Raw genomic sequence first — 26449 nt, forward strand, 5'->3', positions numbered from 1 at the left:
TCTATAGTGAGCCTAATATATCAATAGTGTTGAACAGCAATCTCGTATGTCAAAAAAATGAACAAAATAAGATTTCGTTTTATCTGTAGTAATGTCACGAGAGGTCTGAGATTTCCCAGATAAATCTCAGATCTCGAGTGACATTTATTAGGACTATTTCGTGAATAAAATAAAAATGTAAATAATATATCCCTAAAATTCGATCACAAAATGTTAATAATTGTATATTAATGAATACTTAACCTATTCAGACGTTGTGAAGTTGAAATACTCGTAGATGAATATCGATTACTGCAATAAAGAAATTCGATGTTATTATTCAGTAATGCCAATTGCGAAAAGTGAAATACAGGTTTAACAATGTTAATTACATGTACTGCACTTTTCTCTTATTATTATAACATAAATACATTTTCATTATCTGCTGAAATCATAATTTAATTTAACAGTAACAGTGGGGACAGCTACATACCAATGCTTATGTATTCACAGCGAGACATTTTGCGTCACAGTGAAGCCATCTCTGTATAGATAGGCCTAATTAAAACACGAATTGTATTACGCCATACGGAAGGCAGTTTGGTCAAAGACCTTATTATTACTATGCAAGATCTTTGGGTTTGATATGCATGATGTTACATGAATTTGAACATCTGACTTTCTATTAATTGTTTAATTTCATTCACAAAATACAAATTTTATAGGCTACAATTATAGGTTAAGTTACTAGTACCTGTGGGAGCAGGACCAATGTCAGCTGTGCCTTATTTCGACCGTTACAATCAGTGCTACACGAAAGCATTTATTGTAGCTCGACAAACGCATTCTCGCTGTAGTGTGTAACGGAACTAAAGCTGCATCTACACAGTTCAATATTCCAATCGCGTATGCGTGCAATCTGGGAAGAATATTGAAAGAATCAAGTTTAAAAGGTACGTTCAATTAAGATGCATGAAGATTTTGTGTCTACATGGTACGCCGTTTTGAACGTCGTCTTCACTGCGTAAATATATTAATTAATATTAAATATCAATCTTGCATTCATTGCTTTAAAGTTGAAAGAAACGTTTAACCGTGTAGTTGCATCTTAATGTATTCATGATCGTCAATTTACGGGGAAACAGTTGGCGACAACGGCTAAACAAAAGAACGACCATACGATAAATTGATAGCGATAAATCTAGCTGCAAAAATTATCGCAATGTGTGAGTGAGTGATTGGAATTCAAAATTTCATTACACTTCTTTGGTCGAAAATGGAATGACGTCATATAAACGAAATAGTCCCTGTAAAATAAGTCTTCCCGAATCATCTCCAATAAAATAATATGTCAAGACTTATGCGCAGACTTCACAAAATGAAGATTTAAATATCGCCAAATGACAAATATTTATTCATTATCTAAATATTAACATATTTCTTCGCTCTTTTATAAAATTGATTTTTTTTTTTTTGCGTACGAGATTGTTGTTCAACACCATCGATATGCACTTTATTGTCTTAATTCCTACAGGTGTCCCGGATGGCATTTGTGCATCCGATGCTGACAGGTAAGCCATGCTGTCTGAGTCCTCACAGGGTCAGTAGCCCAACAAACCCCAGAGGGCCGGAGCACCAAACTCTTCCTATGTCAGCAATGAAAAATCGTACTACCCCCAGGATTCGAATCCGCGCCCGAGAGCAACTCCGGACCGGAAGGCAAGCGCCTTAGAAGACTGAGCTACACAGGAGTAATACAATCAAAATGTTTTGAAACACGATAAACAACACCATATACTGTTTTACTACTATAAATACAACTGTGGAGTAACGGTCAGCGCGTCTGGCCGCGAAACCAGGTGGCCAGGGTTCGAATCCCGGTCGGGATAAGTCACCTGGTTGAGGTTTTTTCCGGGGTTTTCCCTCAACCCCATATGAGTAAATGCTGGGTAACTTTCGGTGCTGGACCCCGGACTCATTTCACCGGCATTACCATCTTCATTTCATTCAGACACTAAATAACCTAAGATGTTGATACAGCGTCGTAAAATAACCCAATAAAAAAGAAAAAAATAACATAAAATGTCTATGTTTTTGTGATTTTTTCTACTCTTCTGTCCTAAGTTATGGGAGTGACCATATCTATGTATAGGCTACCTCAGATTTATGGACGCATGACGCGGTACCATGAATAGTGCACGCATTTGGCAGGTAAGCGACAAAGATCTGACGTCATGTTCATTGCTTTACAGTGCCTCCCAGAGATGAAGATGCTGAGCCGCCCCAGTCCCCCGCGAAGCATCCCCCCGACTACGAGCATGTGCCCGGACTGGGGTACTACAAGTTCCACACGGACATCAAGACGTGGGAGAAGGCCCGAGACACTTGCGTGCAGGAGGGAGCCCACCTAGCCGTCATTAACTCGCTAGCCGAGGCCAAGAAGCTGCCGTCCATCTGGATACACAACATATTCAACGACTGGAGAAAGGATTCGGCCTACATAGGCATGTGGGACCCAGAGAAAACAGGAGAGTTCGTCACAATTTTCAGTAAGCAGCTCGCAATTTAGCGAGTCATATGTTTTTTATGCAGAGGTGAATACTAGGCCTCACGTCAATCACACAGCGTCCCTTTCTAGTAGTGACGCACCGTAACTTCAAATCTTTTAGTTGCCAAAACGTTGCCCTCCTTCAATTCACTACTGAAGACGATATACAGTGCGTTCCGGCTAATGTTCCCGGTATTTCTATCGGCCGACCAGCGGCAGGTCACCCCGCGCCAAGGCCGCTGCTTGTATGTACGAAGTTATGGCGTTTCACCGGATTAAAACCTAAGGGGTTATTTACATTTTTTTTAAATTCAGTTCACTGTGCACTGATGAAGCACTTTCCACATAACTCAAAAACTATCCAACATTTTATGATGAAATTTTTTGTGTGTATTTATGCATGTCATATCTACTATATGATGCAAGATCACTTCTCTACCTTTGATAGATTGTCTGATAAAAAACAAATTCATTTTAAAAAATAGTCAAACATCACTATTTTCTTCTAACACAAAATAAAAAAAAATATTATTTCCTAAGGAATGTAATTGAAATAGCATGAGTTTCAGCAATAAAATAAAAGAGAGAGAACATGAAAAAGTTAAGAAGTTTATGAGTTATGAGGGAAATGCTTCATCACTGCACAGTGAACTGTCACCATTTTCAATTTTGAAAAATATATAAATAATTTTCTTTTTTAAACCGTAAAAATATTTTTTTCATATAGCAGAAGGACAGTGTTTTACACATTCTAATTTTCATTATTGTACAAGATACAGTAATGGAGGAAAAAAAATATAGAATATTTTCAAATATTTTTCTGCTGTAAGCTGTACCTAACCCCTTAAGCAAGCAGCGGCGATAGGGAAGGGAACCCGCCATTGCACTGATCGGCCGATAGAAACACCGGGAACGTTCGCTGTGACTCACTGTAGATGTCACAGGATAATGATGATGATTAATGGATCAATGGTGAAATTACTGTAGGATAAATAGGAAAATCCCGCGATAATATTATATTAAGCGGTTTTCGTCCACCACAAATTTCACTTGATATAATTTTAATCCCCCCCCCCCCGCAATAGATCTTAAATTAGCATTGCAGCTTTAAGATTTGGAACAAGTCAAAATTTTACAAGATTACAATGTTTTGGCGAGATGAAGTCAGGGCCGAGGATTCGCCACAGATCAACTGGCATTCATCTTACGGTTGGGTATAACCCCAACCATGTAATCAGCCCAAATTAATAGCGATTCAAACCCTGGTTAGTAGAGTCTTAAGCTTCCGACCTAACCGTTCGACTCACGATGCGCTCTATCGAGTAATATTGTCAACAAGTAAACAAACTTTTTTTTCTCTCCCGTAGTTTCATAATTACCTAAATAAATAGAAAAAAAACTATAACTATTCTACAACCATCCTCCGTAAGATACAGTTAGTTAATTGAATTGTCGAAGTATTAAGAAATAAAAACAAGTAAAAACTTCTCGAAAATAATAGTATTCATTATGATTACAATTAATTGATGACAGTGTTGGCTTTGTAATAACACCATGGTGTATTATGAGCAGGTTTGTTACAGACTATTTACTACGTCATACTACTTTCGACCAACAAAACCGTACGGAATGACGTGTTTCAACCAATCATGGCTGCTTAGCTTATAATTTTTATCATCTCCCTAGCATTTGTTTTTTTTATCACCTCCCTAGCATTTATTTCTTTGTTTGCCAACATTGTACTTTCAATAATGGTACCTTTTAAAATGATTCATGTTTATTTCACCACCCTTAATTAAAATTTTTCCATCATTTATTTTTATAACATTTTCTGTTATGTTATAGCTTCTGCTGTATGAGATTCTAGACAGTCACGTATCAGAGATTGTTTCATATATATTGATAATTGAAGTGGAATGCAACTGTTTTAATAAAAATGAAACTGAATCAATAAAGCCTTCTTGACTAGTAATTGTCCGTACAGTTCAATAAAGATTGTATAGTTGGTACAACTGGTAACAAGAGAACAGTTCATCATAACACGTTGGTCTGCGCATGCGTCAATCTTAAAGAATGACACAATATACTATTCACCTCCTCCTTCCTAATTGTCAGCCAATAGTAGCGCGTACTGATAGCATTGATGTGTCAGATGACTTGTCAGTAGCGACAATGGTTCAGATGAATGGAGGGAAACTCCAGACTCTGCCTCCAGCACAGCGGTAAGGTTTAGTGACCTCCTACAACGGAGTTTTACCTGTTATAGGCGTATAATAATTAGTATCCTTTAATTTTCATGCGAATGGTGTTATTAATGTTTTCGACCTGAATAATAACCTAGCTAAGGGATGCCCATCTGAGTGATCTTTATCATAATCAGCAGCCACAGTCAAGGTCACATTCTTTCCGACTGTCTTTTCGTGAGTAATGAACAAATACATTCTTGTGTGCAATGAGACAATTTTAAAGACTACCTCTCATATGGAACATGCATCTGACAGGTTCAGATTCTGTGTTATGGATTTACAGCTCCAACTTATTTTAGAATTAGTAATATATTTATTTTTGCTTTTAATTCTGAAACAGCAGAAGGACAGCTAATTAGCCTCAAATCGCAACAAAGAACTCACTATACAACAATAAAATCCGTAAACACTATAAAATAACGTCACTCGTTTCAGATGAGACCCTTGATTCAGCGGGCTACAACAAATGGTTTCCTGATGAACCGGACTTCATGGGGCACTGTGGGATGCTGAGATCCAACTCCTTACTTGGAAATACATACTGCAATGAGAAACTCCTCTACATCTGCGAACTCAAGGAGTGAAACTATTTCTATGTTAATAAATACAGTTAACTCAATTTTTGTAAGTCACATTTGTTACAAAACAAAATAGAGTGTTAAATTAGCTCCTTCATAACGGCCTAAAGATGAGGAAAAATAGTAAAATCTTTCGTATGCCACGACAATATGAATGATGCGCTGAGACAACAGAATAGGTCGTATATATTACTGATACTATTATCTGACTGTGAGTATAGAGGTGCCATGTACGTACAGTACTACTGATGCTCTGGTATTTATAAATTTGCCAGATGTTTCGTAAATAACTGCGGCAACTAGTGTTTCTGTAGCAGGTAGGGGAGAAGAGGGCAGATTTGAACAAGGTGCACATTATTTTCATTAAGGGGTTAGGTACAGCTTACAGCAGTAAAATTTTGAAAATATTCAACATTTTTTCCTCCATGGTACTGTATCTTGTACAATAATGAAAATTAGTATGTGTAAGACACTGTCCTTCTGCTATATGACAAAAATATTTTTACGATTTAAAAAAATTATTTACATTCTTTTTTTTTTTTCAAAATTCAGTTCACTGTGCAATGATGAAATGCTTCCCACATAACTAAAAATCTGTCCAACATTCTGTGATGAAATGTTTTTACGTGTATTTACGGAAGTCATATCTACAATATGATGCAAGATCACTTCTCTACCTTTGATATATTGTCTAAAAAAATTAATTAATTTAAAAAATGGTCAAATATCAGTATTTTCTAATACACAAAATAAAAAAAAAATTATTTATTAAGGAATGTAGTTGAAAGTGCATGATATTGTAAACGTGAGTTTCAGCAATAAAATAAAAGAGAGAGAGAACATGAGAAAATTAACCAGTTTAATGAGTTATGGGGGAAACGCTTCACCAGTATGATTTTTAAAAATATATATATATATATATATAAATTATTTTTCTTAAATCGTAAATATATATATATTCATATACAGAAGGACAGTGTTTTACACATACCAATTTTCATTATTGTACAAGATACAGTAATGCAGGAAAAAAATGTTGAATATTTCCAAAAGTTTTACTGCTATAAGCTGTACCTGACCCCTTAATTTGCCGGTACTGAGAGCAGAAGGCAGCTCTTCTGATATCTGCCATTTTCCTTTCATTTAATTTATTGAGGTGAACTCAGTGGATGAAATTGTATTTTAAGTGCTTAAAAATAATTTTTTTTCGAACTTCGTAAGGATATTCCGACAACATGAACGTTTCAGAGGTGAGTTTTATTATGTAATATGAGACCCTAATGAAATCACTTTTCGAAAATTATTAAATATCTCTAATATTTACGTCTTGTTCTTTTAATGAATGGTCGTACTTGATAGGGTCAAGTGGGGCACATTTGAACAGTTCTTTGGAGGAACATTTGAACAATATTCAAAACTGCTCCACAACATTAATTTAACAATATTGTGTAAAACGTTTTGAAAATTTAATATTACGAACTTGTTGATGATATATATTTTTAGGACATAAAATTTCTCGGTCATACATAAAGAAAAGAACAAGCATGAATTATCCAATGAAGTTATTCAGGAAACAGCAAGGTCTGTCATTGAAGGAAAACTCTCAATAAGAGCTGAAGCATCAAAGTCCGACATATTTCACACGTCATTATCTTACCAAATAATGAAGTTTAAGAAGGCGATGATAGGTGTAAAATATGGTTCGTGATACACGAGTCAACAAGAGTTCAGCAAGGAGCAGGAGTCCGAATTATTTAATTATATCATTAAATGGACTAAGATTAATTGGCATAACTTACACATATATACGTCAATTAGCATGTTATTATGCTCGTCACTTAGCTTACAAGTATACCGAAGCATGGGATAATAACAGAATTGCTGGAATTGACTGACTTAAGGCTTCATGAAGCTATATGACAACTCAGAATGAGAAAACCTGAGAACACCAATCTGTCAAGAGCTACATCTACAATATCAAATTTATGTGGAACTCTACATACAAGATATAGTAGCCGTAGAAAGAAATGATACCGAGGACTTTTTTTACTGGCGTAATGTACAACAAAAAAACTAAATTCTCTATGTTTTACAAGTGAAAGAGTTAGATGGGCAATGTCAGGTTTATGTAGAGGTTTCGAAAAACGTAGAACTTCACATATTCTAAAACTGAAGACTGCAATAGGACAGAAAAAAGTGATATTGTTATGAAATTCACACAACCGGAGAATTCAGGAGGAAGTGCTCGCACTATGACAAGGCAACACTTCGATGTGGACTTCAATAGTTTTAAAGAAAAAATAATGTAACCACAGTAGTGCCCATTACATGACTTTTTTATCATTAATTAGTTCTTTAATAGATGATTTGGACATTGTTCAAAAGTGTCCCATACCTGTTCAAAGGTACCCCAAACATGGGGCAATTTTGAACATGTTACAAGAGTTTGTTCTGACTTAATTTATGTTTCAGATATATGTAATTTCTCCAAATATAAAATTTTGAGGTATTTATTAAGCAATGTTTTATAATTCCGTGTTAAAGTTAATAAAAATGATAATGGATATGCATAAAAAATGTAAATAGAAAAACTGTTCAAATGTGCCCCCTATTCCCCTATCTACTGGGTCTCACAGATAAGATGTTTCATTCCTCTCACAAAAAAAATCCATACAGGTGACGTCGGGCGACCGAGGAGGCCAAGATATACGCCTAGCCTTGCCCGTTGAGGATCTTTAAATGTTGCATTTAGAAAGTCCCTGACATCGACGACAGTGTGAAAGTGCAACATAATCCGTAAGCAAGCTTACCGAGAAAACGACGCATCTGTGTTACTATTTTCACATATTAAAATTGAGGAGCTGGGTGTAATAATAGTGTTAGCCTGTTAACCCTGTTGTTGCATAGACAGCTGTTCTTAAACGTTATCATACATTACAAAATATCTAATTTAATTAACATTTAATCCCTTAACATAATATTAATTATTACCTAATCTAAAGATTTATTCCCTAATAATTTTAAAATTTCTATTTTTTTTTTCTCAAAACCATTCACGCTGCTATTGTACCCAGCTCCCCAATTGTTCCTCTTCACTTACATTATCCCTGAGGCGTTATATACAAACTAATTTAACACTCTTTATATTGTCTGAAATCTCACTCTTGGAGTCTAGTTGTGTAGTAATAAAATAAAGTGAGTTTTAACACAAATCCTCTTGTTACCATTCCAAAATCGAGAAGGAAATATTGACAGTTACCTCTTTCACGGAAAAACTCCCTTGACTTCCGTCGCTCCGACCATGATGCTGTAATTTATGCTCTAGCGATAGATATTTCATTAAGAGGACACTTCAGTCGTGCAGTGATCAACGCCACTATTTGGAATAACACACGGCACCAGTCTCTATGACATTCTTCACGTTTATAGCCGTAAACTATACCGCTTCATTTAGATTTGTAATCAAAACACTAGTAGGCATTGATTTAGATACCTCCGGACCTCCGTATGCCAATGTGGAAGTGTTCCGTATTGTTGGAAAATGAACTCCTGTTCTTCCTCGTCCGTGATTGTGGCATTAGCCAATTTTCCTAAATCAGAAGCTACCAGGTCGATTGATTGGTCGTGCAACGGACGCAGACAGCTCCTTCTATACTTAGCCACCCCGTTCACCGGATTTCTCCAGTGTGTGATTTCTTTCTGTGGGGCTTTGTCAAGGACAATATTTACATACCTACACTTCCAGCGACGTTGGCCGCATTGAGAAGGCGCATTAAAATGTAATCAAGAACGTCACACAATACATCCTTGAGAGGGTATGGCAAGAATAGGATTACCGCCTGGACGTCTCCCGTATTACACGTGGGGTTCACATGGATTGTATCTAAGGTCAGTATAAAACTTCAAACTTGCCTCTTTCAAAATGTGGTAAGATCATGTATTTATGTTCATTATTGGTTAAAATAAAGTCTTCTGAATTCGTCCAATAATTTGTAACCAGGATGTATGTATGTGCATATTTAATGTAATTTTATACAAATGATACTCAGAAAGAAGAGTGTAAATTTTTTTACCCAGATCGATTAATAATACCTGATATTTCTCCACATTTATTTCACCCTCGTAACATACTCAGTGCAGTAATCAACTTTGTCCTTCGTCTTTCACATTTTCTATCACTAAAATTACCAGCTCATATCTTCTACAAGCAGCAGCTGCTCCAATAAATCTAAGATCTATTGCATATTTCGTTATTGTAGCTACTTCGACTGTAATCGGCTATTTAACATTGTTATATCAACTGTGAGGCTATCTAGCGTCGGTGGAATTGGTGGTAGTGACATGGTAGTTGGCGAAATGAGACTTAGCACTCGCCATGTATTACCTGACAATCGCCTTACAATTAGGGAAAATCTCTTTACAAATTCGATCACGTAATCAACCTAAGTTGGCATCGAATAGACACCGAAGTGTAGCCTCGGATCAGGAGACGAGCTATTTAACCCAGAGCAACGCCTGTGACTTCTTCCTCCTTACCACTTCTGCTGACAATTTGGGGCAATCAAAGATCTAACGCCGAAATGTTAATATAAACATCTCGAGCTGTAAAGCAGATCGGTTTGCCTTTTGCCTTTAGTTTCTTTCTTCCTGTCATTCGTTATAATGAATGATCGTCGTATTACACAAAATGAGGCGTAAGTAATGTCATTAATTTCAGAGGGCCATTTTTTGAGATATTTAAAACAAAAAAAATAATTCAATTTTACTAGTTTTTGTTTCCCTTTAGAGATAAAAATTGTTTCATATGAAACATTTCATAATGTGAGTTTCGGGAAAGCAATTGATTGAATTTCCAATATGCTCATTGAAACAATTTAGTTTTATCCTTTAAATTTTCAGAAATTTGATCCGAAAAAAATTAACTTTTCGTTCAGCAAAGGAGTTTTATAACGTTACAAATGTTCCGATAGATTTATACATATTTAAAGGACACATTTTTGTAATAATTTATTATCGCAATATTCTACTCTCTTAAATTGACTGAGCATATTGGGAGTCAAATCACACGTGTTATCAGGCAGAATATACTGTTAATATACTTGTCACAGACTTCAACAATTTTTCTTAACGATACATTCTGATAATTTTTTCGAATTATTACATAATATGTTATGGTTTGGCATTCCAATAGGGTATCAAAGAAGAGATGTGCTGGAATGGTTATAATAAAAGGAAGAATTGGATTTTCAATGGAACAATTCTACGTATTTAAGATTTCTTTCATCTCTGTACAGAGTACGTTCGCCCACATTCTGGGTAGAAGGAACTTGATGTCTGGAGAAAATATACCGACGTACCCTTGGTATTATCCGACCATTGTTTGTGGAACGGCAGTTCTTGTACGAATACACAGCGCGCCGCTGTTACGTCACCTGTGTAGTACGATCGCTCTCTTAATCTAGTCATAGACTATATATTTGTCTTTCCCACAGAATAACAACAAAGATCGCAACGTCGCAGTTTACGTGGCACATACAAAATGATCACCTAGTTTTGCAATAGCCTACTTATTTTTGCATCATAACTTGTAATTCCAAAAATTCTTGATTTGAAAACTTGAGCTCTCCTAGCAAGTTCATTCATAATAGTTTCTGTAGCCGTGTTTAGAAATAATGGCATTTCTTAACATAATTTGCTTAACAGGAAATTACGTCATGAGTTGGATATCTCTGTACGTTCTTGTGTGCTTACTGGGAAATGATTATGAACAACTAGAATAGATTAATATACACAAATATAGCTAAAGTAAACCTTATAATGACTTCGTAAGAGGTATCTTTCTTCCAGGGAAAAGTTACAGTCTCTATAAAAATTTCTTCTTAACACTAATTCAACATTCTGCCGAACTTCAAACAAAAACAGATTGTTAAACAATTTCAACCAAAGCAGTAAAGTGAACAAAGTATTTTTCGCGCCCCTTCTTCCGGTCTCTTATCTATCGATAGGAAAACCACAGACTCTCACAGGTTTTATCACCAATGAAACTACATAGGTCGAAATTTTGGTCACGTTCTAGTCCGATTCTGTAATTAGTTCAGTTTCATTCTGAGGAGACGTAATCATCTTTCTTAGAGGTAACGTTTTATTACGTAATTAGAACATAAGCTTCATGTCTAGAGTCTAGACGAATGACGAAAGAATACACTTTAAATTTGTTGTCGTTCATACTGTCACAGTTTAATACAACCAAGTCATTAAGGCTTTATCAAGAGCTACTAATCCTACGTCACAATTTTACCCCACCTCTTGCTTGCAATCCGCGTTTCTTCCATTACTAGAAAACTACACATTTTTGCAGTGAATTTTTACCATCGATCGGAATAACTCCTAGCAACACACACAATTCAGCAGTGCAACTTTTGTGCTCCACTACTGGAATGTCTACATAACCCGATATTGTAGAAGACTGTATCAAAAAATAAATTGTCGAAATTCACCAATAAAAAGAACAACAATAAATCACTAGCTATTTAACTACAAGGAGTCATAAAATACCATCATCTTCATAACAGAAATTAGCCAATGATTCCCATTCCGTATTCACAATGTTTCAGTCCATAGTTTCCTTTGACGCCCGACATCTATAGGCTTATACAGAATGATTGACGAGGATTTACCATCCTTTACGGAGCTTATTTCTGAAGACATTTTGAGCAAAAAATGTCATAGGCCTATAAACATACTTCCTATTCTCAATATTTTCAGAGTTAGACTAATTTAAAGTTGTTTGTAAAATACGTTTTTTCTTTAGTTTGAAGGTAAAAGAATAATACAAATAGAGAATGAACCATTAAAAAGTATCATTTCTTTAATTGGCAAGTATTATGAAGCTAAAAATGTGCTGTGAACTCCTTAGTTGCTTCGTACAGACATCTTTTCCTATTGTTAACTAGAAAATTACATTATCCTTACGCACTTATCACAACAATTATTACAAATCACACCACTTCCACCGACGTAATTATTTACAGTTCAATTTTGCATCCTAATTTACAGTCTTGAAGAGTTTACAACACATTTTTAAAAATGTCGCCTTCCGCTTGAGAACATTTGGCCGCACGCTTGTGAAAAATTCACTTCCAAACATACAACCTGGAGCAGTCACTGTCTTCAAAATTTTATTTTTTGTATATTTCTAGTGTTATTTTGAAGTGTTCTATTAATAATGTTCCACATATCCACTGAAATTTATTTATTTAATATTCATTGCCTCCATCAGTATCAAAACTTTTATTACATAATAATAATAATAATAATAATAATAATAATAATAATAATAATAGTCAAAATAGGATATATTTCTATACTATGTTACAATTTAAAGTGTTCGCTTCACGAGACGTCCTTGTGATCTATTACATCGAGGTTTATAACTCAAGATCTTTCTAAGCAAACGTGTTCTGGATATTCGGTGGATTTATTAATGCAAGTTATCTTGACAGCGATGAGCCAGTCGATTTCTGCTTCTCTTTCTGATAAGTTTCGGCATTATTCTTTCTTCACCCACTCTTTCCAGTACAACTTCATTTCTTATTCTGTCTGTTCACATCACACGCTCAATTCTTCTCGAAATTCATATTTCAAATGCTTACAATCGTTTTCCTTCACTTCGTTGTAATGTCCATATGTCTCATACAAAGCCACACTCCACATAAAGTACTTCACTAGTCTCCTTCTCTGTCTCCTTTTATCCACAGCTCAGCAGAAGACATTCATTTTTTTTATTAAAAATAGCCTGAATTGCTATCCTCCTTTTGATGTCGTAGCAACTGCTTAAGTTGCTACTTATAATTATAATAATAATAATAATAATAATAATAATAATAATAATAATAATTTATTTTAGTAGCAGAGTTAAGGCCGTAGGGCCTTCTCTTCCACTCGACCAGCAAAAAGTATGCATGCATACTGTATGAATGAACTTACAAGCTACAAAGAATACAACAATTTGATATGGATAAAAGTTACGTGTATGAACTAAACGGTAAAATACTATGAACTATTAGACAATGAAATACAAATTGTGTAGCAGAATTAAACTAAAGTACATAAGATGTTAATATATTTCAAATAATGTTGGTTAATAGGAAGAGACTACTGAGAGACAATTTTGAAAATACAGCGCTATCAGGATGCATGTCTAAAGAAAGAAGTTACCATATAGTCAGTGGTCTTTAAGTCAGTATAATTAGAGTGAATTGCTAAGAAGATTATCCTTTAAGCTATTTTTAAAAATGTTTATTGTCTTGCAGCCCCTAATACTTTGTGACAAGGAATTCCACTATCGCGAGGTGGATACTGTAAAAGATAATGAATAGCAAGATGTTCTATGAAAATATATACTTAGCGTGCTACAGATAAGTGATCTTGTATTTACGTCGTGGTTAGATTATAGATAAGAGAAACGAGACGATAGATAATTTGGTGCTGAGGTGTGCAGTATTCGATAGAGTAAAGACAAAGACTTATAGTACACCTCAAATATTTGAAGTTTTCTACTTGTTCTACTGCCTCATTTCCAATTCGAAAGTTTGGATTCTTTATTATGGCATAACATTTCAGCAATAGCCCACAGTGATTTTTTTAAATTAACATTTTGTTAACCCTTTCTAACTCAAATAAAATTTACAAGCAATCCATGTTGAAACAAATAGCTGTATTAGGACCAATTCAGTGACCAAGTTACGGGAGTGGCAACATTTGAAACAAAACTATATTGATGAAAATGTATTGAAATAGCAAAATTTACCTTCATATATAACACAAAAGTATATAAATACTATAAAGTTAATTATTGCCATATGGTATCTATAGGTAGGAAAGGGTTAAAAAGTATTTTATGACCCTCGAACATATTCTATGACAATAATGTTTCAATATCTATCTCGCTAAAAGCAGTACATCGATTTTTTTAAACTATGGATACCCGTATTGCAGCAGAATAAATTAAAAATACGTATTAGCATGTTACCAAAGTTCTAATTGATCTAAAAGAAATAAAATTGTTTCAGCTACCATGCATGCAGTTAGTATGATATATTTGGCTGCTGTTGTGTGTACTCTGTGGTGTATAGATATCGCCAAAGCCGTGTGCCATGCTTCTCGACATCATGACGACTTCGAGTTTGTTGTTATCAGTCGACGTAACTCTTCAGGTCAATGGGTTGCTGAAGTAAGTCTTGAATGAACTGTAAATTTTCTTGTGCATGAAAATATAAGTAAGATGTGTCTAACTGCTGTGTGTACAGTTGCAGTTTAACCATGAATCTGAGCACAAAGAAGTCAGACCATGGACGCTGGGTGTGAAGAAATTCACCGATGACTGCGAAAACTTTGATACTATCAGAGTAGTGGCGACAGTTACAGGTAAGTCGAAGTCTGAGGATCTGTTTCAAGTTCTTCCATGCTCACATGAATTCATCTACGAATAAGGGAAATTTGGAACACCTTAACAAAGAACAATTTGGTTTTTTCTGCCTAACTTCCATTAACTCTCACACAATTCTGAATCAGACACCATATAATCGTTATTATTTTCAAATAATAATCGAAAAAAATCGAAAATCGATAAATCGAAAGAGAATTGGGAGGACAAATTTAAAAGGTACGCAAAAAGCGTCCTTGCAAGGGGTTGGGGGCTGTACAAAACTAAATATGTGAGCTCCAAGCCTGTTGGCCACTAGTCTCACTCCGGGTTACGCTGCTCCACTGAAGGAGCTCAAGAAAATTTTGAAGGGGAAGCCGAAATTGGACGTAACCTCTTAGGTATCACATACGCGAGGGGGACGGAGATTTGATCAAGTGATCACGGGACGGGGCGAGGAGGAGATGGCTGGTGTTTGCCGTTAGGATGGCAAGACGCTGTCATCTGTTGTTTGATGACAAGGCTTGTGAAGGCCGTCGGAAGAAGCGCCGTGAAATCTAAATCTGCAATTTGAGAGGTCCTGTCCTTTCTAATTGCGACTAATTGAGTGACCCCGTACATTTAATAGACAATTTATAGGTTCTGAACTAGGGCATACGTCGTTTACAAGAAAAGGGGAATATATATGGGGAAGGGCATATAGGTCCGTGGCCCATTTCTTATAGGGCTCATCCCGACATTTGTCTTACGCCTTAGGAAAACCACGGAATACCTTAGGCAGGATGAGTTGTCTCATATAAGAGAATAGCCAATTTGGCTATTATGTAGGAGGTGATTGTTGTCATGAGCCTTGTTGAATCGTCTCAATTTAGAGACCAGCCATTTGGCTTTATGGTGACTCAATTACGAATAGAGGGGAGAGATGTAATTATTAATTTAGAGTAATTAGGGAGATTCATGGGGATATGAGTGCAGGTCCGTGGCCCATTTCTTTCAGGGCTCATCCCGACATTTGTCTTAGCGCCTTAGGAAAACCACTGAAAAACCTTAGGCAGAATGAGTCAAATAATAATAATAATAATAATAATAATAATAATAATAATAATAATAATAATAATTTTATTTAATCTGGCAGAATTAAGGCAGTAACTCCTCTTACACTCAAACAGAATTAAATTTGTTCGTAAATTCAAACACCAATGTATCTGATTTAAGAATAAGCAAAGACAATTTATATTATAAAATCATAACCGGACAATTAAACAGAATGTACATAATAAATAATAAAAAATAAACGCTTTGGAATAAGGGTAAAGGTTTGTAATACTGTGATACGAGTAATATTGTGGTAGTTATTTTTGAGAATTTATTACAATTTTACTGAGCGAGAAAAGGACCCGTTTTGTGCACCAGCTTGTCCATGAACATTCCCTTAATACGTTGAAGCAAAAAACCGATCTTCCTCTTGCTCAGTAAAATTGTAATAAATTCTCAAAAACAACTATCACAATATTACTCATATCAGGATATTACCAACCTTTACCCTATATCAGTGATGTCAACGAGAGCACGTAAGGCACGCAGGTAAAAGACGCTAGTGAACACAAGAGTTGTACATTACACATTGATGAAGAAATGGTTCAGTAAGTTTCAGGCTGACTAGACTCTTAACTTCTTATGTAAGTGAAAGATGAGGTGGTGCTCTTTGTTGGTTTGTGGAAATTATTTACTTACAAAGACAAGCAGTGTCGAACGCCTGAAATTATTAGTTCACCTACAGTATGATATAATATTCAAATTAGTTTGTTTTATTGACATTAAATAGTAGTAAATGTATGTGAAGATGTATTGTAGAGCTTCTTCCTCACAGCATTGTATTTATGTTTACAGAATAAAGTACAAACAAAAGTGTGTGCTGCTAATGGCGTAGACTCATTACATGTCAGTTAAGAGTTGTGCCTATAAATATTCCAGATTTTCGTACGTAAATTCTCAGTTTGACAATGTTTCTTACCATTACGATATTGTCTGTCCAGATATTTTGAATTGCGTGAATATTTATCAGAATTCATAATAGAAAAATAGAGACAGTCCAGAACTAGTTAACTCTACATGGATCGAGAAACGTAACTTTCTCAAGGATATATTAGAGCATCTGAACGTTTTGAATTTGATAATGCAAGGAAAGAATCAATTAATTTGTGTCGACAGATATTGTTAAAAGCTTTCAGATGAAGATTTCATTGTGGATGTCACAGATCTCACAGCACAATTTTTATAATTTCAACGCCTTCAGTCACTGAACTTCTGCTCATCAGTATAAAATACTGCAATGTTTTAAAAAATCTCTGGGAAGAGTTCTATAGACGATTTAAAGATATTGACTTGCTCTAGCCCAAGTTGGATTTGTTTTGTGATCCTTACCTATCAAACCCAGAAAATATACCAACATAGTTACAATTGAATACCTGAATTAACAAACATTCCAAGTCCAAAATTTACCGAATTCGACTGTTTACCTAACAAGTTGTGTTTTACATAGGCTATAACTCCTAAGAAAAGAATATTCCAAGTCTGACTCTAAGCCTGTGTTTTTGGATCATACAAATATTTATTTCAATACTTATAATGCAAGCCTATATAGTTTCTTTGCGGTCCTGAAAAAAATTACTTCAATGGACTTGGAATGTTAGCCAATTCAGGTCTTCCATTAGAAATTATTTTGCTGCAAGAAACATTCACCGGACATAAGAAGGCTGGTGTCGGCAAAAATCAGAAAAAGAACTTCTGAATTACGCGACAAGTCAGGAAATTAAATTTGTTTCTAGAAGTGTGATGATGCTCATATAAGTAGTACATGATTATGTAACAGTTAATAACAATAATTAGACTAATTATAAGCCTCATTATGTAAAACTGCTTAAATTAAGGAGAAGCTATGTTTATTATTTGTTATATCCTACTATTTTATAATTAATTGCATTTATTAGAGAGGTACATGCTGCGAAATATGCTTTTATTTCTTATTTTCTTGTATGAGCGTAACACATTATCTATTACTGAAGAGCAGTTTAATTCATCTTGCAGTGGTAGGCCAATACAGTTCATTTTGCTCACCCCTTCTTTTTCACCACTACTGCCTGCAGAATACGTACATTCATTGGAACCCGTGACCGCTTGGGAGCCTAGAGCCTTTAACGTGCTCTGATCTTGACATCCCTACCCTATATTTTTCCTGCCTATTTTAGCTATGTATGATGCCTTTTTGCCTGCCTATTTCAATGAATCATTGAAATAGGCAGGCAAAAAGGCATCATACATAGCTAAAATAGGCAGGCAAAAAGGCATTGTAAATAACTAAAATACGCAATAAAAGGCAATTACAAAAATCTTGCACTAGACCCACAACCTTGCAATTTTTACAATGTGATTTCGGTTAAGTCGAATGCAAATTGAGATTTTCGACTCGATATTGCAATTACTGTTGGAAGCAAACAAATCTTCTTCCCAGTAGCCTTGGAAAGTGCATTTTTGTGTTTAGTTGTACTGATATGTTGCGATATGAAATATTTAGCTAGCTACAACAACGTCGCAATGAAAACTGAAAGAAAAATAACCGTTAAAAATAACGTTAGACCCGCACTCATTCTTGCCTTGTCAAATAAACACAAGCGATAATTAAAACGCTTACTGTTATACAGTTTTGCACGGCAGCACTCATTGTTGCAAAGAGAATATGAACTGACTGAAAGACAATAATATACATTCGGTGAAGTCACTTTCATTGTAGCAGTTATAGAAATTAATTTAAAATATACCTGTAGGCAATTTTTAATGATAAATTAATAAATAATAGGCTAAATAAATAATCAAATAAAGGCAAAAAACATTTATTTTGTAAATTAGGCATTTATATTTAAAAAAGTAGAAAAGGGTTACATAAAACTATGACGTTTCAATTACAAAGGTATAATTCCTACGGATTTACTTTCAAAATGAAGATAGATTTAACACATTTAAAAAGGAATTCTGCCGAAGTTCCGGTCTCTGATTATTAGTATTGAGTTAGAAGTCTCAGTAGCAACAATAATTCGCGAAACGGTTTCTTAACAAATCTAAAGAACATGTGTGAAAACTAAGCCTGAATTATTCATAGTTTCGAGTGTATTCTTTTCCTAATTCTTAATTTCGAAATTAGGTATTAACGCTACAACTGACCAGAAATACGCAAAACAATATTGATCTTTTAGATATTGATCATATTTGTATCCTTTCCTTTGGAATGTACAGTGCTTTTCAGAGAAATTATTACAACAATACAAGTAAATAAAAGTATGACGCATACTGGCGCTATATAACCTGCAGTAAAGGTAATAGCGCCACTGATTTTTTTAGAACAAAGAAACATGTTTATAAGCGAAAGTGACAAATACAAGATTATGTTATAGAATTAAACAACTATAAATTATTACGGACAATAGAAAAGAGTCAATACTCATTACCACATAGGCTAACTTTAAAAAATTCAATCAAGGTCACTGGCATTGAGTAGTCCACAATCGTCTTCACATAGTGAAGAGTCCTGTTTTTTTTTTTTTTTTTTTTTTTTTTGTTACTCATATCGTAGGTTTTGTGGTATTCAATTTCGGTTGATTATCCTTAATTTAGAGACGATTAAGCTAACTTCTTTTATTATATACTAAATCAAAGTTCATTCTCACAGCGAGATGGCGTTATTATCTGCAGTCGCAAATTTTATTTTAAATGAATAATTAACATAGTATACTATAAATTTTAAAACACCACTCCACTGAACTTAAGAACACATAGAAAAGAATTTATCATAAACTCATAACATTTCATCATTCACTATATTTCAAATTCAATTATCTGTCTTTACTTTATGTAGAATACAATATTCATAACACTGGACAATCAGCTCAAGCGCGAAATTTGTCACTTAAATGTTGTTAAATTCACACTAAAAACATAAATCCATTTCATTGTTAGTTTCAGATGTTTAATAAAGGTTCCTCTAAACACCACACTTTTCTGACTATGGCTGCCAACGCAGATTTTGAAGTAATTAATTGTTAAATATTAGATGGCGTAATAACCTGCATGGTGTTAATACCTTCACTTACCCAATTTCTTTTAATTTCAGTTTCAGAAAACTTGAGGATGATGCAATCTAAATCGACAATTTGTTAATTTTGGTTGAAATATCATAATTCATTATTTGTAAGCTGTGAAGTTTAATTATCTGTTAACAGACACAATCAAATAATATTTAATCTCATTCTAAGTCTTTCAACACATTTCAGCTCAACAATTTATTGTGAAAACTCTCAAAGTTTTAGAACTACAGTAAGTGCTGCAAACTTGATACCTCTACTAAAAATGGCTTATTTTATTTTCCTTAATTTTTTTAATGTTTTTATGAAGGGGATTTCATTTTTTACCGAAGTACCTAACGTAAAAATAGCTCTCATTTCCAACCAAATTATCGGAAAACTAAAATTTATATGAATCTGATATTTTTCCATCTATTTTAAATAATTCAGCAATGATCATGTAGATTCTCGCGTATCGTTCTGGTTTCTGATTATGAATTTTTACATGTAGAAAAAAATCGAAAAATCGAAAGAGAATTGGGAGGAAAAATTTTAAAAGGTACGCAAAACGCGTCCTTGCAAGGGGTTGGGGGCTGTACAAAAGTAAATATGTGAGCTCCAAGCCTGTTGGCCACTAGTCTCACTCCGGGTTACGCTGCTCCACTGAAGGAACTCTAGAAAATTTTGAAGGGGAAGCCGAAATTGGACGTAACCTCTTCTTTACATGTAGGAACTGTTAATGTGTTTTAATAGATGTTAATATACAACTGTTTGTTGTATTTCGTATTTTATTCTGTTTTAATGTACTTATTTTCGAACATGTCTATATTAACCTACTGGTTTCTCACGACAAGAATGTATGAAATAATCTTCTTCTTTTTCTTCCCTTCAAGTATTAGGCCAAATGGCCTGTTACGATCTAACAGTTGAATTTTCAATCCAGCGCTTTTTTGGACGACCGAGAGATCTCTTCCCGTTTGGACGATAGTGGTGCATGACTTCTGGGATTCTATCTCTATGCATGCGATGCAGATGATTTAACCAGTTGTTCTGATGTTTTACGTGATTAATTATAGGTTCTAGTTGTAATTCTTCCATTACATCTTCATTGCGTTTGTGATCCCATTTCGTATATCCCGCTGTATATATCATAAATTTCATTTCATTAGCCGTTATTCTGCTTTCGTCTTTCTTCCTCGATGTCCATGCCTCACTGCCGTAACAAAGTAGAGGTCTCGCCAAGGTCTTGTAAAGGCGAATTCGATTATGCCTTTGTACTAGGGAAGGTTTCATAATGGTGTTTGTATATAATAAATAATAATAATAATAATAATAATAATAATAATTGCTGTAATAAAAATAAAGTATTTTTATAATGTAAAAATTTATTATAACACCAAAACCATACCTTAGGTTAATTTTCAAAACAACATTATGTTCAATACTACGTAAAATATCTGTGTATAAAATTTAATAGACCTACAATAAGCAGATTCCAATCAAAATGACTTCAACAAATTGAACATATAAGTTATAGAGGCGATCTACTAAAGATACAGACTTACAGCTAATATTGTTCGGTTGCTTTTGACTTTTACATTTTTAAGATCATTTAGAGACATAATACAATCAAAATATTTTGAGATATGGTGAAGTAAACTCCACATTATTCTTAAGAATGTAAATGATCTTCGTATTTTTGTCATTCTTGCTTATGTTATCGCTTTAAAGATTTGGTTAATACTATTATAAAAAATATTCTACTAAAGTTTCAGCTGGAATAAACAGTCAACATTTAATTTTTTGGATATGTTTGATACGTTAATTCTTCAGTTCCTTCCAAACACACTCACAAGAAGCAGCCCCCTTCCGACTATCATCTGCTCCCTGGCCTGGGCTACTACAAGCTTCACAAAAATATGAAGAATTTCGATGGAGCCTGGGCAACCTGTGCACAAGAAGGGGCATACCTGGCTGTTATGAACTCGGAGACCGAAGCTCTGGCTCTTGTACCTTGGTGGGTCACCTTCTCAGCCAATAATTTCCCTTTTATTGGATTGTACGACCCCAAGAAGAATGGAAGATTTGTCACTGTTTTCAGTAAGTATATCAGTTTCAGGAATAGACTAGTTGTGGTTAAGGTATTTCTTTACAACAAATTTTCTACTCCTCATCCTGTAAATATATTTAAGCGGTCTGACCAAACAGTTCTGTTCCCGAATTAATGTTGATCAAACGTTCATAAACATCGTGGGAATATTTTTACAGAACTTAAGTTTTATCAAAACAGAGATTTGACTTTAGATGCCGGATGAAGGAATAATCAAATTTGGAAGAGGTATATAATTTTAACGGAGAGTCTTACAGTATATATTAAGAGATGTGTGATACAGTCTTTTAATTCGTCAGTTTGACGAACTCTAAAACTAAAATTTTAAAATTAAATTCACTTCACGAATGATTTGTCCAAAACCATGTTTAACAAAACCATTGTATTATTTCTTTGATGATTAGAATAATTCTCTCTCCAATTTTACTTTCTTCAAGATATAAAGACTTTACTTTCTTAACAAGAGGTCTCGCCTGAAGTAATAAATTTATATTACTTGAAAATCGATTTCTGTTCCAATTCGGATAATATGGTTTCATTTCGCACACAAGTGGAAAATGTTTGCGCTTGTATGTGTCATAGCCGTCGTTATCTATGTTCTTGTATTTTCTTTATTTGAAATAGTGATTATTATTGTTAAACTAGTTATCATATTCACCTGAACACAATATACATGTGGTACTGATTGCGACGTCTGTATTTGTGGTAGGCAAAATTGTGGCAATTGTGGTGTCTCAATTTCTTGTAACAGTAGCAAACAGTAGTTAGTGTTGAAAGCCGTAGTTAAATCAGTACTACGACTAGCAGAAATTGCAGTTGTAGTAGCAGTAAGTTATACAAGTAGCTATAACAGCAGCAGTTGCTGTAGCAGTTGTAATTAATGGTTTAGCAGTAGCTGAAGTATCAACAAAAGTTGTAGCAATACCAGCATATTTAGTAGTAACAATAATTGTAGTGTATGTGTTCAAGGAATATAATATACCAACAAAACTTGTAAACATGACCTTTGAGAACAGTAGAGCAAGAGTAAGATCAATGAGTAAAACATTTAATATTACCTCAGTTGTAAGATAGGCAGGTGGATTATCTGCAATTTTGTTCAATTTGGTCTTGGATAGAGTACTGAAACAATTAAATATCATTGGCAGTATTTTATATAAGTCTAAACAAATATGCGTAGGCTATATGCAGACGATATTGCCCCGATTGCTAGACATATGAAAGATTTATAATAAATGTTTACAACAATGGAATCAGTGGGAAAGGTAGCAAGTTTAAAAATGAATGAAGATAAAACAAAATATATGAAGATGTAAGTGGATCAGACACATTACATAAGACCAACAACAACAATAAAAATAGGAAACTATAATTTTGAAAATGTCACTACCTTCACATATCTGGGAGTTAAAGTAAATAACAAAACAACATATCTGAAGAAATAAACAATAGAATATTAATAGGAAATAAAGCCTATTTCGCAAACATTAAACTAATAAAATCAAGACTCTTAACCAGAACAACCAAATTAAAAAAAATATATAATACTTTAATAAAGCCAGTAGTGACATATTCTGCTGAATCATGGATGTCAAAAAAGATGATGAAAATGCGTTAAGAATATTCGAAAGAAAAATTATTAGACGCGTAGGTAGACCAATATTTGAAGCTGGAGAATGGAGAATTAGATCAAACACGGAAATTGACCAAATACTGAAAGGAGAAGATTTAGTAAGACATAACAAATCCATGAGATTGAGCTGACTGGGTCATGTGGAGAGCATGCAAGAAGGAAAAATGCCAAAACTCCTGCTTCATGGACACATTATAGGAGTAAGAAAGAAAGGAAGACCTAGAAAGAGGTGGGTACAGGACGTTGAGATGGATATGGGAAAAATGGGTATAAGAGGATGAAAAAGGAATATACAAGACGAGTGGAGGAAAATTGTGAAGGAGGCCAAAGCTCATCAAAGGGCTGTAGAGCCAGAAAAGAAGAAGAAGAAGAAAAAGAAGAATTGTAGTGTATTCGTAGCAATAGTAAACTAGAAGTAGCAGTAGAAGAAATTGTAGTTTGCAGTAAAATAAAAAATAATATAGTTTTAGTGGCATTAGTAGTTGTTGCTGAAGTAGTTGTAATTAATGTAGCAATAGACATAATATCAGTAGTTTTATTTATTGTAATTTTATTGTGATACTAACAGTTAAGTAGCCGTAGTAGCAGTATTAATGAATACAGTACGTCATTTCCCGTAACTATGATCCTGGAACACAACTATGGTCCACAATACAACTATTCAAAGAACATTGTAGAAGTAACATAGACCGTTATCCACCGTTATGGCCGAGGGTTTAGCGAATCTAACTCTGAACCCAGCAAGCCCGGGTTCGATCCCCGGCCGGGACGGGTTGCCTGGGTGAGGTTTTATCGGGGTTTTTCCCTCACTCCTATGGATGAATATCAGATAACTTTATCAGATGATTGGAACCCCATTCATCTTCGCCGCTTCCTTTCCTCCCCGATCATCCTTCAATTCAGCATCCCGTTACTTTTTTGGTTTTCCGATCGCTCTACAGGCGACCCTCCGAAGCTGCTGGCTCTCTCGACCTGCCTCCGTGGATTGTATTCAAGTGATGATGGATAGCTTCTGCAACGGAACTCGGGGGTGGACTTCCGCTTCGGACCGTTAAGGGAGCCTTAGGGGGTTGCCAAAGAAGGAGTGGTACAAGGACTCTGTAGGCTGTAGGAACCGGTCGTTAAGGGGGTCAAGTGGTTAGGTCGGTACGCGTAGAGGACCGGTGGGCACGCAACTCAACCCATATCGAGGGGTGTACAATAGACCTCAGATCGTAGTGCGTGGGATGTTCCCTCCCTCCTAACAAGGCAAAAACGAATCATATCTTTTCTCTCTAGATCTTCAATTTCTACACATCCTTCGCCTTATTAATTTATTTTCTTAGTTCGTTGTTTAGTGTCCTGTATTATATAAAGTCATTATTATGTAATGAAATAGTTATTAGTGTTTTATGTTTCATAGATGAAACTCAGGACGTCGCTGGATACAACAAATGGCTGGCTGGAGAACCGGATGCGAAAGGCGTCCAGAACTGTGGCTTACTAAGTACGGAAGGAACATTATCAAATGGAGGATGCGACTCGGTAAAACCCTTCATATGCGAATTTGAATCATAAAAAACTTTTTTCTGCTATATCATAACTCATATGTAAACTTACCAACTCCATTCCAAATTGTATGCAATAATACAGAATCTTAAAACGAATTATCTGTAGTATTTTTCAAATGAATAAAATTGAACAATTAAATTTGTAATTCGATAACTTCTGTTATGAGAATTAATTTTAAGTAACCATAACTAAAAATATAAAAATTATGTTTGAAGTAATAAAATAACTAATACTCAGAAATGGTTTCTAAGGAACCCGCAGGTTCATTGCATTATCGCCTTCACATAAGCCCGCCATCGGTCCCTATCCTGAGCAATATTAATCCAGTCCCTACCATCATATCATAATTGTTATACCAAATTGTTGTACGCTGAACGGAGTATGTCAAACGACACACAATCTATCCCTCAAATCCATTTTAATATTGTCCTCCCATCTACGCCTTGGCCTCCTCAAAGGTCTTTTCCCCTCAGGTCTTCCAACTTACACTCTATATGCATTTCTAGATTCACCCATACATACTATATGTTCTGCCCATTTCAAACGTTTGAATTTAATGTTCCTAATTATGATAGGGAAAGAATGCAATACGTGCAATTCTGCGTTGCGTAACTTTCTCCGTTCTCTTGTAACTTATCCCTTTTAGCTCTAAATATTTTCCTAAGCATCTTATTATCGTACACACTTAACCTCTGTTCACCTCTCAAAGTTGGAGTATAAGTTTCACAAACATATAGAACAATTCATAATATAACTGTCATAAATTGTAACTTTGAGATTTTGAACAGCCTGAATGATGAAAGATTCTCAACCGTAATAACTAATACAAATACAAGGTGGGCAAAATAAAAGTGGCCCGGTAAATCAGTAACATTTACATTTGCATGTATTTATAGTTATAAGACTGTTTAAGACTGATCTTTTTTAATGAATATCACAGAAGATGCTGGAAATGGCAACCGTTGACGTCGATGCAGCGCTGTGTTTGCTTCATCAAATTGTAAAACACACGTAGCATCTCTGCCTGAGGGATAACAGTAATAGCGTTTTCAATGTTCTGCTGTAACTCTTCCAGTGTGTGAGGATTACATGAGTGCACCTGACTCTTCAATTTGCCCAACAGCTAAAAATCACAGGGAGAGAGATCAGGTGATCGAGGTGGTCAGGAGATTGCACTGCCTCTACTGATTGTCCTCTCCTCACTGAACACCTCATGCGCATGCGCGGACATGTGACAGCATCCCATTGTTGCATCGAAATCACGGT

At 34.9% G+C, this 26449-nt stretch overlaps 2 protein-coding genes across 2 annotated transcripts in view; both read left to right on the forward strand.

The window, feature by feature from the left end:
- LOC138709073 (hemolymph lipopolysaccharide-binding protein-like) overlaps positions 1 to 8563 on the forward strand; it is a 78403-nt gene extending 69840 nt beyond the window's left edge. Inside the window, exons 4-5 of the mRNA XM_069839577.1 lie at positions 2232 to 2528; positions 5209 to 8563. Coding sequence (XP_069695678.1) covers positions 2232 to 2528; positions 5209 to 5357 — 446 coding nt within the window. The 3' untranslated portion in view covers positions 5358 to 8563. The remainder of the gene's footprint in view (positions 1 to 2231; positions 2529 to 5208) is intronic.
- A 2821-nt stretch (positions 8564 to 11384) lies between these two features.
- LOC138709074 (hemolymph lipopolysaccharide-binding protein-like) lies at positions 11385 to 25328 on the forward strand. Its single transcript, XM_069839578.1, has 5 exons — positions 11385 to 11485; positions 14423 to 14583; positions 14660 to 14777; positions 21723 to 21989; positions 25035 to 25328. The coding sequence occupies exons 2-5, from the start codon at positions 14428 to 14430 to the stop codon at positions 25187 to 25189; spliced, it is 696 nt and encodes a 231-aa protein (XP_069695679.1). The 5' UTR covers positions 11385 to 11485; positions 14423 to 14427; the 3' UTR covers positions 25190 to 25328.
- Positions 25329 to 26449: the final 1121 nt, after the last annotated feature.

Source organism: Periplaneta americana, chromosome 11 (genome assembly GCF_040183065.1).
Source record: "Periplaneta americana isolate PAMFEO1 chromosome 11, P.americana_PAMFEO1_priV1, whole genome shotgun sequence".
NCBI lineage: Eukaryota > Metazoa > Arthropoda > Insecta > Blattodea > Blattidae > Periplaneta > Periplaneta americana.